Source organism: Oryctolagus cuniculus, chromosome 1, assembly GCF_051225735.1.
Source record: "Oryctolagus cuniculus isolate XC-2025 breed Fujian yellow rabbit chromosome 1, ASM5122573v1, whole genome shotgun sequence".
Taxonomy (NCBI): domain Eukaryota; kingdom Metazoa; phylum Chordata; class Mammalia; order Lagomorpha; family Leporidae; genus Oryctolagus; species Oryctolagus cuniculus.
The window spans coordinates 128,129,180-128,144,564 of record NC_142867.1 but is presented as its reverse complement, the minus strand read 5'-3'; the positions used below and the strand labels follow the sequence as shown (position 1 = coordinate 128,144,564).

Below are 15,385 nucleotides of genomic sequence, written 5' to 3'. Positions count from 1 at the left end.
TGCTTCATTTTGACAATGTAAACATAGGACATACAGCCTAAAAACTAATGAACAAATTTTAATTTGTGAAATGAGTTAGAACACAGTTCAAAGAATAGGGAGGGGGGTGGAACTTTCTTCCATATAACTTTTCATTTTTTTTATTTTTTTATTTTTTTTAACTTTTATTTAGTGAATATAAATTTCCAAAGTACGGAATATTGATTACAATGGCTTCCCCCCCATAACGTCCCTCCAACCCGCAACCCTCCCCTTATCCATTGTTTTAGTGTTAAAAATTAAATTATAATAAAATAGAAACAATTTCTGGGAGATAGTGGCAGAAACAGAGGTTGATGACTAATTTCACAACTTTCAGTCTCCCTTAGCGCTCACGTGGGGCTATGGGACTAGTATTGGCCCAAAGGCATTAAATTGAAGTCCCTGGGTTGAATCCTACAAGGGCTGGTTTGACTCCTCCCCATGCTCTCTCTTCTGCTGTGGCAACACAGGGGTCACAGCCTCAATGGTGGAGCCACAGGCTGGAGGCTTCCTGGATTTCCAAGTCACCACACAGAACACAAGCGCACAGAAGTGTTATTTATCTACCTCCCACTGGAGCTTTTGAGATTGAGAAAATCAACCTTTGGATTTGAAGGTTCACTTGTTGCCTCAGGCCTCTGCAAAGCCTCACCTGCTCTGCCCAATACAGTCCAGGTATAAAATTGTGATGGTTGATTGAGAGGGAAGAGACATACTGGCTATGTTAGGAGGTTTGGGGAGAGAAATAAAGCTTTTCTGTGGTTTTGAGAAGAGTAAAAATGGTACAATTTATAGAATACTAGAGTTAAGAAGAAAACGAGAGATATTATCTTATCCCTTTCATTTTAAGATAAAGAAACTAGTGTCAGGCAGACTAAAGATTACACTGGGACCAGATGCATGAAGAGTTACTGGTAGAGACAGGATTGTGACTGCAGTTTCCAAAGCCTTTAGCATAGCCTCCGGGCTGAGCTAAATCTCTTGAGAGCAGCTGAACGTTTGCTTAGAGTCCTTTAGGAAACTGAACTTCTTTTAATTTCCTGATAAAAGTTTTAGATGACAACGGCACTATCTGAGCCCCCATCGATTTCTGGCCCCTGATTCTGAGAGCACAACAATCCTCTTTCCTTTCCTTCCACCAAGACAGTTCACCATGGGTACCCTGAGGTGGAATAATCAGGAAACATGAAATATTCCTGCTAAGAATTTTATTCCTTCCTCTTTGATCGGGGTGGGGGAGCAGAAAACAACCTCTTCCTCCCCCTGCATTGGTAAAGGTAAGAATAGGAAATAAATACTCAGGCCTTGTTTTGAATGAATGTCTAGAGATCCCAGGTCATTTTGGCATTGATTTAATCCTTTGATTTGTAAAATTCCTTTTTGCTTCAGCATTGGTCAAGACATCATCTCCCCACCTCCCATCCCAATCCGAGATTCTCTATCTGCAATTTAGGTAATCTCCTCTCTGTGTCTTCCTTGGGCTCATATTGTAAATGCCTTGTCCTTACCTCTCATAGCTCCACTTCTCCATCTCTGAGCTGTGACCGTCACTGAGGTAGAGCCTCCTGACTCTTCTTGTTCACCTCCACCCTGGCCTCAGACATCAAAGGAGGTCATTGTCACATCACCACTGGCCAGCCAATCAGGATGGCCCCTTCCTTCAATGACCTTCACGTCCTGTAGGAGTTCTCAGCCAGTGTCAATGGAAGGAGGGAGTCAAGAAAGAGGCCTGGTTTTAGTCCAAAGATGATCATTACAACATGGATTGTGTATATTCTCGCCCGGAAAGGTGCAGGGCTCCCCTTTCCACCAAAGACCAGCTCGGTAAGCAGCACTGGTGGTAGCCGTGTGGGATTGCTCCTCGTGTATCTTCTCCTACTCAGTGCCCCTGCTGCTCACACATGGACAGTGCTTCACCCAGAGATCTGGTGGGGGGTCTCACAATATATAACCTGGGTTAAGAGAGGGGGAGGAGCTGGGTGTCTAGGTGTTCGGAGGTCATCAAGTTACCAATTTGTTCCAGGACATTGAAGTCGTGGAAAGTGAGGCTGTATCTGTGGTACAACATTGGTTGAAAAAAGTAAGTAAGATTTCTCCATGACTCAGAGTATCCTACATTTTGAGTCTGGACTCCTCTCTCTGTGGAGCTGGGAAACTCAAACTCATTGCCGCATGGTCTACCTAGTACCGAGTCTAATTCACCCCAATGTGCTCCAGGACAATGCGGCTGTGTCCTGGCAGGAGATGGGTTGTTGCTCTCACCAACCCCTCCTGCTTCTCAAACATCCTGGACTGAGGGATTCAGCCCAAGGTGTCTCAGGAACACTGGACACAGGGCCAGGGACCTAGGGAGAAGATATCAGAGCAGAGGAGCTTCTAGCAGGGACTGTGAGCTACCCGGGCATGTGTGTGCATGTGTGGCATGGGTGGCTGTGATGGAAATAGAATAAAAGAGAGAGAAGAGGAGAGCTGGTCTTGGGATTGGGTGCGGAATTACATTTCCAGAGGGGAATTCTTCATCTTTCAGACAGAAGAAGAGGCTTCCCAGGACATAAAGGAGAAGATGTCTACCAACGTGGCTCCCACCCGTGGCCAAGATGTGCATGTGACCAGAGACGTGGTAACAGGGAATTTGAGACCATCTTGCTGGGAGAGGGAGCGAGAGAAAGGGGAGAGGCGGGATGCCCCCTGGAAGGAGCTATGGGCCATGGGGTCCCTGTTGCAGTATTCACGGGGACCCCACCTGAATTTCCTAGGTGAAGCACCACCTCTCGAAATCTAATTTGTCAGCCAATCAGAGTCAAGAGGTCCTAGAGGAGAGAACAAGAATCCAGTTCATTCGGTGGAGGTAAGGTTCTCCACGTGCTCCTTGCTGCAGGGTCCTGGCCAACACAGAGCTCAGGCACCCTTCTCCAGAGGCACCCCGTCCTTTGACTAAGGAATCTCTCAGCCTTCCTCTGCTGTCTTAGGGAATATTTTAGCTATCTTGAAAGCTTCTCTATTTCCTACATTTCTCAGTGACATGAGGGACTGGAAAACAGGGCTTTCTCTCCAGTTCATAAATGCTTCTGGGCATCTTCCAGACTTCTCTTAGTTTTGTACTTGAATTGTTGAGGAGTGGCTTCACTTTTAAGAACTTACAGAAAATATGCCCCTAAAATGCAAAATCCGAAGCCCTCACTGGCTTGTGCAATGTGTGGTGGCTTTCTAGCGTCTAAGGTTGGAATTCTGTGCTTTCTTACAACACCTGGTTCTGGCTCTGAGACGCTGACTCTAGGCAGAGAAGCTGGGCCTAAAGTCTTCTCCCGTGTCTTTCCCGGTACCCGTGTTTCCTGGGGACTCTGGGTCGCATCATCCCATTCCTCTGGGCTTTGGCTGGTTCATTGCAGAACCGTGAAGGAGGTCTGTCCTCTCTGTACTCTCCACGCCCTTCCTCTGCCCCTTGGCCAGCCCTGTTCTCTTCTATCAGGGAGTCTGTAGTCTCATTTTTGCTTCAGGACAGTGGGTTCTCATGTGTTTACCTTTTCCAGTGGCCTCTGCCTTTTAAGGGGATTCAAGGTGCAGTAATGATTTGACAGGAAGGGGTAAGGCATGGTGGAACATGAGCCACAGGAGCCCACTCCATGCATGTGGTTGACCATCATCCTGACAGGTCTGCGTGATGGAAATCTAAGCAACACATTCTTTGGTTTGGACAACTTGTACATAATCTTCAGATGTATTTTAAATCTTGACTGCATAACTAATCTAGTTTAAGTTTTGAGACATGTTGTATGAATCAGTCATATAAATTTTCCATTTTAGACTTTAAATAGAAACTTTGACTTCTACCACCCCCAATCCAATAGTTTTGGTTGAGTCCTCTTAATTTTTAGATAGTATGTAACTGGGGAATATTTAAAAGGGGGATTCATAAAGTTCATAAAAAAAAAGGAGCTAAAAGAGACATTTGTGGTTACGTGATTAAGATGCTGCTTTGGACGTCCACTTCTCATACCTGAACACCTGAGTTTGAGTCCTGGCTGTGCTCCTGACTCCAGCTTCTTGCCAGTGTGCACCCTGAGAGCAGTGGTGATGGCTCCAATCATTGAGTCCCTGCCAAGCAGGATAGTGTGGGAGGCCGAGATTGAGTTCTGAACTCCTGGGCTTAGCCTAGCCCAGGCTGTTACAGGCCTTTGGAGAGTGGACCAGTCCTATCTCTTAAACTTATTTCGAAAGAAGACTTGGATATTTATTTGAAAGGCAAAGACAGAGAGAGAGAGAGAGAGAGAGAGAGAGAGATTGTCCGTTCACTGGCTCACTCTCCAAGTAATCACAATGGCTAGGGCTGAGCCAGGTTGAAGGCAGCAGCCAGGAGCTTCATCTGAGTCTTCCGTGGGGTGGTAATGGCTGAAGCACTTGGGCCATGCTCCGCTGCTTTTCTCAGGCCACTAGCCAGGAGCTGGATTGGAAGTAAGCAGCCGGGACTTGAATCAGCACCCATATGGGATGCCCACTTCACTAGCTATGCCACAATGCTAGCCCTCTACAAATAAAACAAATCTTTTAAAATTAGAATTTTTTGTTGGTGCAAAATATTATGAAATGCATGTATGTTTTTCATAATATGTACTTTCCATGAACTTTTTGAAGAGTCTTTTTCTGCATGGGTTTCAAAATTTTTTTTTTAAAGTGAAACTTTAAGAAAAAATTCTTTTTTTCCTTTTCTTCTTTTTTTTTTAACTTTTATTTAATGAATATAAATTTCCAAAGTACAGCTTATGGATTACAATGGCTTCCGCCCCCCCCCATAACTTCCCTCCCACCCGCAACCCCCCCCTTCCCTCTCCCTCCCCCTTCCATTCACATCATTTTCTTTTTTTTTTTCTTTCTTTTTTCTTTTTTTATGGTTTTTTTTTTTTTTGATAGGCAGAGTGGACAGTGAGAGAGAGAGACAGAGAGAAAGGTCTTCCTTTGCCGTTGGTTCACCCTCCAGTGGCTGCCGCGGCCGGCGCACTGCGGCCGGCGCACTGCGCTGATCCGAAGGCAGGAGCCAGGTGCTTCTCCTGGTCTCCCATGCGGTGCAGGGCCCAAGGACTTGGGCCATCCTCCACTACACTCCCTGGCCACAGCAGAGAGCTGGCCTGGAAGAGGGGCAACCGGGACAGAATCTGGCGCCCTGACTGGGACTAGAACCTGGTGTGCCGGCGCCGCAAGGTGGAGGATTAGCCTAGTGAGCCGCGGTGCCGGGAGGATTCATTTTCAATTCTCTTTATATACAGAAGATCAGTTTAACATATATTAAGTAAAGATTTCAACAGTTTGCACCCATATAGAAACAAAAAGTTTAAAGTGCTGTTTGAGTACTAGTTATAGCATTAAATCACAATGTACAGCACATTAAGGACAGAGATCCTATATGAGGAGTAAGTGCACAGTGACTCCTGTTGTTGACTTAACAAATTGACACTCTTGTTTATGGCATCAGTAATCACCCTAGGCTCTTGTCATGAGTCGCCAAGGCTATGGAAGCCTTTTGAGTTCACCAACTCTGATCATATTTAGATAAGGTCATAGTCAAAGTGGAAGTTCTCTCCTCCCTTCAGAGAAAGGTACCTCCTTCTTTGATGACCTGTTCTTTTCACTGGGATCTCACTCACGGAGATCTTTCATGTAGGGTTTTGTTTATTTATTTATTTATTTATTTTTTTCCAGAGTGTTTTGGCTTTCCATGCCTGTAATACTCTCATGGGCTTTTCAGCCAGATCCGTGTGCCTTAAGGGCTGATTCTGAGGCCAGAGTGCCATTCAGGACATCTGCCATTCTATGGGTCTGCTGTGTATCTCGCTTCCCATGTTGGATCGTTCTCTCCCTTTTTTATTCTATCAGCTAGTATTTGCAGACACTCATCTTGTTTATGTGCTCCCTTTGGCTCTTAGTCCTATCATTATGAACAATTGTGAACAGAAATTGATCACTTTGACTAGTGAGATGGCATTGGTATATGCCACCTTGATGGGATTGAATTGGCATCCCCTGGTATGTTTCTAACTCTACTGTTTGAGGTAAGTCAGCTTGAGCATGTCCCGAATTGCACATCTCTTCCCTCTCTTACTCCCACTCTTATATTTAACAGCGATCACTTTTCAGTTAAGTTTCAACACTTAAGAATAACTGTGTATTGATTACAGTATTCAACCAAAAGTATTAAGTAGAACAAATAAACAAAAAAAATACTAAGAGGGATAATGTATTAAGTTGTTCATCAACAGTCAGGGCGAGGGCTGATGAAATCACTGTTTCTCATAGTGTTCATTTCACTTTAACAGGTTCCTTTTTGGTGCTCAGTTGTCACCGATCAGGGAGAACATATGGTATTTGTCCCTTTGGGACTGGCTTATTTCACTCAGCATAATGCTTTCCAGATTCCTAACAGGGATCACTTTTCAGTTAAAATTAAACACCTCAGAATAATTGTGTGTTAATTACAGAGTTCAACAAATAGTACTAGAACAAAAAAATACTAAAATGGATAAAGTATTACATTGTACATCAACAGTCAGGACAAGAGCTGATCAGGTCACTGTTTCTCATAGTGTCCATTTCACTTCAACAAGTTTCCCTTTTGGTGCTCAGTTAGTTGTTGCCAATCAGGGAGAACATATGATATTTGATCTTTTGGGACTGGCTTAATTCACTCAGCATGATGTTTTCCAAATTCCTCCATCTTGTTGCAAATGACTGGATTTCGTTGTTTTTGACTGCTGTATAGTATTCTATAGAATACATGTCCCATAATTTCTTTATCCAGTCTACTGTTGATGGGCATTTGGGTTGGTTCCAGGTCTTAACTCTTGTGAATTGAGCTGCAATAAACATTAAGGTGCAGACAGCTTTTTTGTTTGCCAATTTAATTTCCTTTGGGTAAATTCCAAGGAGTGGGTTATATTCAGGTTTCTGAGGAATCTCCAGACTGACTTCCATAGTGGCTTAACCAATTTGCATTCCCACCAACAGTGGGTTAGTGTCCCTATTTCCCCACATCCTCGCCAGCATCTGTTGTTGGTAGATTTCTGAATGTGAGCCATTCTAACCGGGTGAGGTGAAACCTCATTGTGGTTTTGATTTGCATTTCCCCAATTGCTAGTGATCTTGAATATTTTTTCATGTGTCTGTTGGCCATTTGGATTTACTCCTTTGAAAAATGTCTATTGAGGTCCTTGGCCCATCTCTTAAGTGGGTTGTTTGTTTTGATGTTGTGGAGTTTATTTATTTGTAGATTCTGGTTATCAACCCTTTATCTGTTGCATAGTTTGCAAATATTTTTTCCCATTCTGTTGGTTGCCTCTTCACTTTCCTGACTGTTTCTTTTGAAGTACAGAAACTTCTCAATTTGATGCAATCCCAAATGTTAATTTTGGTTTTGACTGCCTGTGCTTCTGGGGTATTTTCCAAGAAGTCTTTGCCGGTACCTATATCTTGCAGGGTTTTTCCAGTGCTCTCTAGTAATTTGATGGTGTTGGGTCGTAGATTTAAGTCTTTAATCCATGTTGAGTGAATTTTTGTGTAAGGTGAAAGGTAGGGGTCTTGCTTCATGATTCTCAAATCCAATTTTCCCAGCACATTTATTGAATAGACTGTCCTTACTCCAGGGATTGGTTTTGGATCCTTGATCAAATATGAGTTGGCTGTAGATGTTTGGATTGATTTCTGGTGTTTCTATTCTGTTCCATTGGTCTATCCATCTGTTTCTGTACCAGTCCCATGCTGTTTTGATAACAACTGCCCTGTAGTATGTCCTGAAATCTGGTATTGTGATGCCTCTGGCTTTGTTTTTGTTGTACAAGATTGCTTTAGCTATTCGAGGTCTCCTGTGTCTCCATATGAATTTCAGCATCATTTTTTCCAGATCTGAGAAGAAGGTCTTTGGTATCTTGATTGGTATCACATTGAATCTGTAAATTGCTTTTGGGAGAATGGACATTTTGATGATATTGATTCTTCCAATCCATGAGCATGGAAGATTTTTCCATTTCTTGGTATCCTCTTCTATTTCTTTCTTTAAGGTTTTGTAATTTTCATCGTAGAGATCTTTAACGTCCTTGGTTAAGTTTATTCCAAGGTATTTGATTGTTTTTGTAGCTATTGTGAATGGGATTGATCTTAGAAGTTCTTCCTCAGCCATGGTATTGCCTGTGTATACAAAGGCTGTTGATTTTTGTGCATTGATTTTATATCCTGCTACTTTGCCAAACTCTTCTATGAGTTCCAATAGTCTCTTAGTAGAGTTATTTGGGTCCCCTAGGTAAAGTATCATATCATCTGCAAAGAGGGATAGTTTGAGTTCTTCCTTCCCAATTTGTATCCCTTTAATTTCTTTTTCTTGCCTAACAGCTCTGGCTAAAACTTCCAGAACTATACTGAATAGCAGTGGTGAGAGTGGGCATCCCTGTCTGGTACCAGATCTCAGTGGAAATGCTGCCAACTTTTCCCCATTCAATGTGATGTTGGCCATGGGTTTTTCATAAATTGCTTTGATTATATTGAGGAATGTTCCTTCCATACCCAGTTTGCTTAGAGTTTTCATCATGAAATGGTGTTGTATTTTATCAAATGCTTTCTCTGCATCTATTGAGATAATCATATGGTTTTTCTTCTGCAGTCTGTTAATGTGGTGCATCACATTGATTTGCGAATGTTGAACCATCCCTGCATACCGGGGATAAATCCTACTTGGTCTGGATGGATGATCTTTCTGATGTGTTGTTGCATTCTATTGGCGAGAATTTTATTGAGGATTTTTGCATCTATGTTCATCAGGGATATTGGTCTGTAATTCTCTTTCAGTGCTGCATCTTTTTCCGGCTTAGGAATTAAGGTGATGCTGGCTTCATAGAAAGAATTTGGGAGGATTCCCTCTTCTTCGATTTTCTGAATAGTTTGAGAAGAATTGGAGTTAGTTCTTCTTTAAATGTCTTGTAGAATTCAGCAGTGAATCCATCTGGTCCTGGGCTTTTCTTTGTTGGGAGGGCCTTTATTACTGTTTCAATTTCTGTCTCAGTTATAGGTCTGTTTAGGTTTTCGATGTCTTCCTGGTTCAATTTAGGTAGGTTGCATGTGTCCAGGAATCTATCCATTTCTGATAGGTTTCCCTGTTTGCTGGCATACAAGTCCTTGTAGTAATTTATGATGATTCTTTTTATTTCTGTGGTGTCTGTTGTTACATTTCCTTTTTCATCTCTGATTTTATTGATTTGGGTCTTTTCTCTTCTTTTTTTAGTTAGTTGGGCCAATGGGGTGTCAATTTTGTTTATTTTTTCAAAAAACCAGCTCCTCGTTTGGCTGATTTTTTGTTATTTTTTTTTGGATTCAATCCTGTTGATTTCTTCTCTGATTTTAATTATTTCTCTTCTCCTACTAGATTTGGGTCTGGTTTGCTGCAGATTTTCTAGATCCTTGAGATGCAGTGAAAGTTCATCTATTTGGTGCCTTTCCAATTTCTTGATGTAGGCACCTATTGATATAAACTTTCCTCTTAACACTGCTTTTGCTGTATCCCGTAAGTTTTGGTATGTTGTGCTGTTATCCTCATTTACTTCCAGAAAATTTTTGATTTCTCTTTTAATCTCTTCTTTGACCCATTGTTCATTCAGGAGCATGTTGTTCAATCTCCATGCGTTTGCATATGCTCTAGGGTTTCCTGAGTTGCTAATTTCCAACTTCATTCCTTTATGGTCTGAGAAGCTGCATGGTATGATTCTAATTCTTTTGAATTTGCTGAGACTTGCTTTATGGCCTAGTATGTAGTCAATCCTAGAGAAGGTTCCATGTACTGCTGAGAAGAATGTAAATGCTTTCTGTGTAGGATGAAAAGTTCTGTGGATATCTGTTAGATCCATTTGGGCTATAGTGTTGTTTAAATCTACTGTCTCCTTGTTGATTTTCTGTCCTGTTGATCTGTCTATTTCTGAGAGTGGGGTATTGAAGTCCCCCAGTACTATTGTATTGGGATCTAAGTCTCCCTTTAAGTCCTTTAACAAATCTTTTAAATAAACTGGTGCCCTGTAATTAGGTGCATATACATTGATAATCGTTATATCTTCCTGTTGAATTGATCCCTTAATCATTATATAGTGCCCCTCTTTGTCTCTCCTAATAGTTTTTGTGGTAAAGTTTATGTTGTCTGATATTAAGATGGCTATGCCCGCTCTTTTTTCATTTCTGTTGGCATGGTATATCTTTTTCCAGCCTTTCACTTTCAGTCTGTATGCATCTTTGTTGGAAAGATGTGTTTCTTGTAAGCAGCAAATAGATTGGTTTTGTTCCTTAACCCAATCAGCCAATATGTGTCTTTTAACTGGACAGTTCAGGCCATTCACGTTCAATGTGACTATTGATAAGTAGTAGCTTTGCCCTGCCATTTGCCAAAGGTATTTTCTGATATATGTTTTGAACTTCCTGTGATCTTTTGGTGTGAGATTTCCTTCATTTACCTTCTTTCATATTGATGACCATGTTTCTGTGTTTCTGTGTGTAACACATCTTTAAGCATCTTTTGCAGGGCTGGACGAGTGGCAACAAATTCTTTCAATTTCTGTTTGTTGTGCAAGGTCTTTATTTCACTTTCATTCACAAATGAGAGCTTAGCAGGATATAATATTCTGGGCTGGCAGTTTTTCTCTCTTAGTACCTGGGCTATATCTCGCCATTCCCTCCTAGCCTGTAGGGTTTCTGATGAGAAGTCTGCTGTGAGTCTAATTGGAGATCTCTGAGAATAATCTGACGTTTCTCTCTTGCATATTTTAGGATCTTTTCTTTATGTTTCACTGTGGTGAGTTTGATTACAATGTGTCGTGGTGAGGATCTCTTTTGGTCGTGTTTATTAGGGGTTCTGTGGGCTTCCTGTACTAGGATTTCTCTGTCCTTCTCCAAACCTGGGAAATTTTCTGCTAGTATCTCACTAAAAAGGCCTTCTAATCCTTTCTCCCTCTCCATGCCTTCAGGAACTCCTAGAACCCGAATGTTGGGTTTTTTAATAGTATCCTGAAGATTCCCGACAATATTTTTTAGATTTCTAATTTCCTCTTCTTTTTTTAGTTTGATTGTATATTTTCCTGTGCTCTGTCTTCTAAGTCTGATATTCTCTCTTCTGCTTCACCCATTCTGTTTGTAAGGCTCTCTAATGTGTTTGTCATTTGATCTATTGAATTCTTCACTTCATTATGATTTCTCATCACTATCACAGTTTCATTTTATACTAGTTGTTTCATTTCATTTTGATTCCTCCTTAATATTTCATTTTCACGAGAGAGATTTTCTATCTTGTCCATTAAGGAATTCTGTAGTTCAAGAATTTGTTTTTGAGAACTTTTTAATGTTCTTATCAATTTTTTGAGATCTGCTTCTTGCATTTCTTCTATCTCATCATCTTTGTAATCTTGAATTGGGGTGTCTATTTCATTTGGGGGCATCATAGTGTCTTCCTTGTTCTTGTTACCTCGGCTTTTGCATTTGTTTGTCATATTGGAGATATTCTTTGTTTGTTTGTTTGTTTGTTTTCTCGTTATACTGTGACTCTAGATTAAGAGGACTGCTTTTGATGGATCCTTAGAGGCTTTGATGGGTGTGGCCAGAGAGTTCTGGTTCTACAGGGTTAAGGGTGTGCCAAAGGTGATTCACCCTGATTGTTCTCTTGCGCTCTCTCTCTCTCTCTTTTTTTTTTTTTGACTCAGTTGGGAAGTAATTCCACACAGCTGAGTGGAATTGAGAGTAGTTAATGTATGAAATCTGGCCCCTGTGGGTATTCGTTTGCTTACCAGAGTCAGGTTTTTCTGCTTGGCTAATGAGAGACACCTGCTTTACATATGCAAAATGGCGCACACCGCTTTACTAACGTAAAATGGCGCCTGCCCTTTGTCTTGCTCGGCTTTGCAAGGTGAGTGGAGCAAGAGGCTAAATGTCCGTGCCGGTTCCCCTTATTTATTCGATTTTTTTCTCTCCTCCAGCCAGCCTGGTGAACTTTCCCCAGTGGGGTTTCAGGCCTCGTTCTCTGCAGGCTTTTTCTGCCTTTCCCCACCAATGTCTCGGGTTACCGAGAGGATTTTAGCTCACCTCCCCTTCCAGCGCTGGCGCGCAGACTCTGCGGCTCAGGCGGTTCCAGTGGCTCCAGCAGGTCTGGCGGGTCCGGCTGCTCCGGCGGGTCTGGGGTTTCAAATTTTTAAAACGTTTATTTGAAAGTCAGAACAAGAGAAGGAGAGAGAAAGGGAAAGACAGAGAGAGAGAGAGAGAGAAAGAGAGAGAGAGAGAGAATGAGAATTTTCCATTCATTAGTTCACCCCCCAAGCATTTGGTCCATCTTCTGTTGCTTTCCAGGCACTTTAGAGGGGGCTGCATTGGAACTGGCTCTCCAATATGGGATGGCAGTGTCACAAGTGGGAGTTTAACATGCTGTGCAACAATGCCAGATTTTTTTGCACTCAAATCAACTTACCTTTTAATTCCACTTTCCATCGACTTTTTGAAATACCCTCATATCCCTTTATGAAGCAGCACTGAACATTCATTTGCTGGATGGATGCATACAGGGCACCTAGTGTTTGCTAGGCTCTGGAAGAGAAAAGAATAAGACACCGTCTGCCATTTCAAAGGGCTAAGTTACTTGAAAGATACGGTGTCTGGAAGTTAAATGTTTTGGGCAGGCATAGCATGGGGACACCAGGCCATGTAAATTCTGGCTTCTGCTGCCTGGGACACTTGGGGAAGGTTTCCAGCAGTTTGTTTGTTTGCTCAGACTGCCCTTGAGCTGGGCAGGACCTGGAGAAGCAGAGCTAGGCCTTGGACTTTAGGGAATAGGGGAAACTTGGCAATCTGAGGGGTCCCATGTACTTGCAGGGTCCAGGGCTTCAGCCCCTTCCTCTCTGAGGCTCCAAGGCTATAGTTCGTGGTAATGGGCAAGAGCCCATTTGAGCCCAACTGTAGCAGTTTTATCCGGGACCCCAGTGTTTGCATGGTGTTTTGCAGCCATACCCGAATCTTCCAAGTTCCAAGTCAGATGGCGAATGACGTCATGCAAGAACGGATCGAGCAGGTGAGGCGCAGGTAAGCAGTTTGGGATGAGGAGATTTGTGTTCCTCAACAGGGCCGGCAGGTGGAAGGGCTGCTGGGCTCACAGTGTCCTCACACCAAGATCAGGACAGCAGTTCCTGGGCCTGCTGTCCTTGCCTGTGCTCCACATTTGCGGGGCTTTGTCAGCCTTGTGTGGGGTCTCCACCCACAGACAGGCCCAGGCTGAGCGCCTCTTCTTTGGACTCTGCTTCTAGGCCCACATGTGATGACAGCCACGGCACAAGCTGCCAGTCCACTCCTGGCCCCTGTGCAGTGGTCTGGGTAACCCCTGCCCCCAGGCAGCCTCCCTTCCACCTCGGCCTCTCCTCTGTCCCCTGCAGCATCTCCCATATTACCTGTGACTCAGCTCAGGACCCCAGCTTCAGATCTTCTTATTCGGAATGCTAAGAGCAACAGGTGAGTGTGTGGCAGGAGTAGTGGGGCGGAGGTGGTTCTCCTGGGCAGAGAGAGAGAGAGAGGGTGCACCTGCTGGGAACTTGATACCAAGGTTTAGCCTTTCCCTCTTGGTGATCAGGCTCCTGCACTTGGGGCCAAGGTGGACAGTGAAGGCAACTGCCTTGGACTCTCACACTGCCTCTCCTAGCCCTAACTGTGGTGTCAGAGACCGGCTTCTCAGTTGCTAACAGGCCTACCGTTGAGTGACTAGTTGGTTGCGGTGGAGCCTGCAACATTACATGTCCAATAGTTCCCAGGCCTTGCTTTGAGTCACAAGATCCTACGGTCAGGGAGGATGCATCTTGGGTTTTGGACCTGCCACCAATTAGGAAGGGGACATTGAGTTACATGTGGCCTTTCTGATTGAGCCGGGCATTAGAGGTCCCAGTGGTGGCTGTGTGTGGGACTTCAGGGGTGGAAGGCCATGGCAAGTGACAGTGCCACAGGAACCCCTGCCCCGATGGGGCCAGAGTCTACACTGGCTGTCGTGGGAGCCAAAGGAGTGATTTAGACAGAGTTGGCCTCCCCATGCTTAAAAGGAAGATGGTGATGTAATCCTGGTATTCACTGAGCATTTACTGTATGTCAGCCCTCTATGTGAGGTGCTTGATCAGAGCTTCTCACCTGACTCCTAAACTCTTTTGGGAGGAGAGCGTCATTCATGCCCATTATGTCGATGGCAGAGGTCAGACCAAGCCTGGGAGCAGAGGCTGGGTTCCAGTTTCTTCCTGCTGCTGTGCCTCGGTTTCTTTGTCTGGAATACGAGCGTCTACTTCAGGGGGTTGTCTTGGGGTGATGGTATCTAGCACAGGGTGAACTCCACCTCGTTTGTTGGCTAATAGTCCCAGAGAAGAGGTGTCGGAGGTTCTGGGAGCGTCAGCAGCTTGCAGACCTGCAGAGACAGCCGGCCCCCAGTCTGATACTCCACGGTCTCTTCTTTTGTGGGTCTCTGCTCTCTAGACCAAGCTCTGTGGCTGTTGGGAACAGCAGGGCTGGAGGAGGGAGGCATCACATCCCCAGGACACATCCTCTGGGCATTTCTCTGCTTTCCAGGGCAAAGCTCTTCAGGGTCAAGAGCAGCCTGTGTCAGAGGAAACTTCCATCTCCTGCATGACCTGAAGAGTGCCTAGACTTGTGCAGACTCCAGTGGGTGAGCCCTTCGTTGTGACAGCGGCAGCACTGGAATCTTCTCTCTGAACACTAATAAAGAGATGTGCTATTTAACCACCCATCCTGTTGTTGTTGGGAGTGCTTTGCCATTCATTCATTCATCCATTCATCCATCCATCAAATGCTGGGTGCCCCATTATGTCCGGCACAGGGGACATGCGGCTGACCCCTTTGCAGTGTCAGGATGCAGGCAGAGTGAGCTCCATGCAGCAAAGGCCACCTGGGAGCTCCTGGACTGAGCAAGGAGGACTTTCTGAGGGAAGCATGACTGTTTTGTTGCACGTATTTGTTTTGCCTTCATTTATTGCTTCTCTAAAGCTTTGCCTATCTCCATGTGTATCTGAGTTTCTCACCTATATCCCTTTCCTTTTTTCTAAAGAATTGTTAATTTTTCTTGCAAAGCAGATTTGTTAGTGACAATTTCCATTGTTTTCTTATGAGCTGAGATAGTCATTATTTCTCCTTCATTTTTTAAAGATTAAAAAGTTTGATGATTTTCTTCTTTCAAATACTTACACTTTTAAATTTTTTATTAATATATGAAGAGAACAGATTTTATGTATTTCATAGTACAGTTCTTTTTTTAAAAATATTTATTTATTTTATTTGAAAGTCAGACTTACACAGAGAAGAGAGGCAGAGAGAGAGGTCTTCC

General features: G+C 43.5%; 1 protein-coding gene across 5 annotated transcripts; it reads left to right on the top strand.

The window, feature by feature from the left end:
• Positions 1 to 1,767: 1,767 nt before the first annotated feature.
• SPATA19 (spermatogenesis associated 19) lies at positions 1,768 to 14,791 on the top strand. 5 transcript variants are annotated; one of them, XM_002721558.6, is made up of 7 exons: positions 1,768 to 1,845; positions 2,045 to 2,101; positions 2,549 to 2,641; positions 2,778 to 2,869; positions 13,021 to 13,098; positions 13,446 to 13,521; positions 14,614 to 14,791. In XM_002721558.6, exons 1-6 carry the CDS (start codon positions 1,768 to 1,770, stop codon positions 13,510 to 13,512), a joined length of 465 nt encoding a protein of 154 aa, XP_002721604.1. In that variant the 3' UTR covers positions 13,513 to 13,521; positions 14,614 to 14,791. The 5 variants fall into 5 exon arrangements, 1 of the variants encoding a protein (XP_002721604.1); XR_016222021.1 differs by lacking the exons at positions 1,768 to 1,845; positions 2,045 to 2,101; positions 2,549 to 2,641; positions 2,778 to 2,869 and adding an exon at positions 11,780 to 11,935 and having other exon boundaries at positions 13,320 to 13,521; XR_016222022.1 differs by lacking the exons at positions 1,768 to 1,845; positions 2,045 to 2,101; positions 2,549 to 2,641; positions 2,778 to 2,869 and adding an exon at positions 11,942 to 12,172 and having other exon boundaries at positions 13,320 to 13,521.
• The last annotated feature ends 594 nt before the right edge of the window (positions 14,792 to 15,385 follow it).

Coding starts and splice junctions, on each gene's coding strand:
- SPATA19 (XM_002721558.6), top strand. CDS start 1,768: ATGATCATTACAACATGGATTGTGTATATTCTCGCCCGGAAAGGTGCA. Junction 2,870..13,020: donor ATCCAGTTCATTCGGTGGAG/GTAAGGTTCTCC, acceptor GGTGTTTTGCAG/CCATACCCGAATCTTCCAAG. Junction 13,099..13,445: donor ATCGAGCAGGTGAGGCGCAG/GTAAGCAGTTTG, acceptor TGTCCCCTGCAG/CATCTCCCATATTACCTGTG.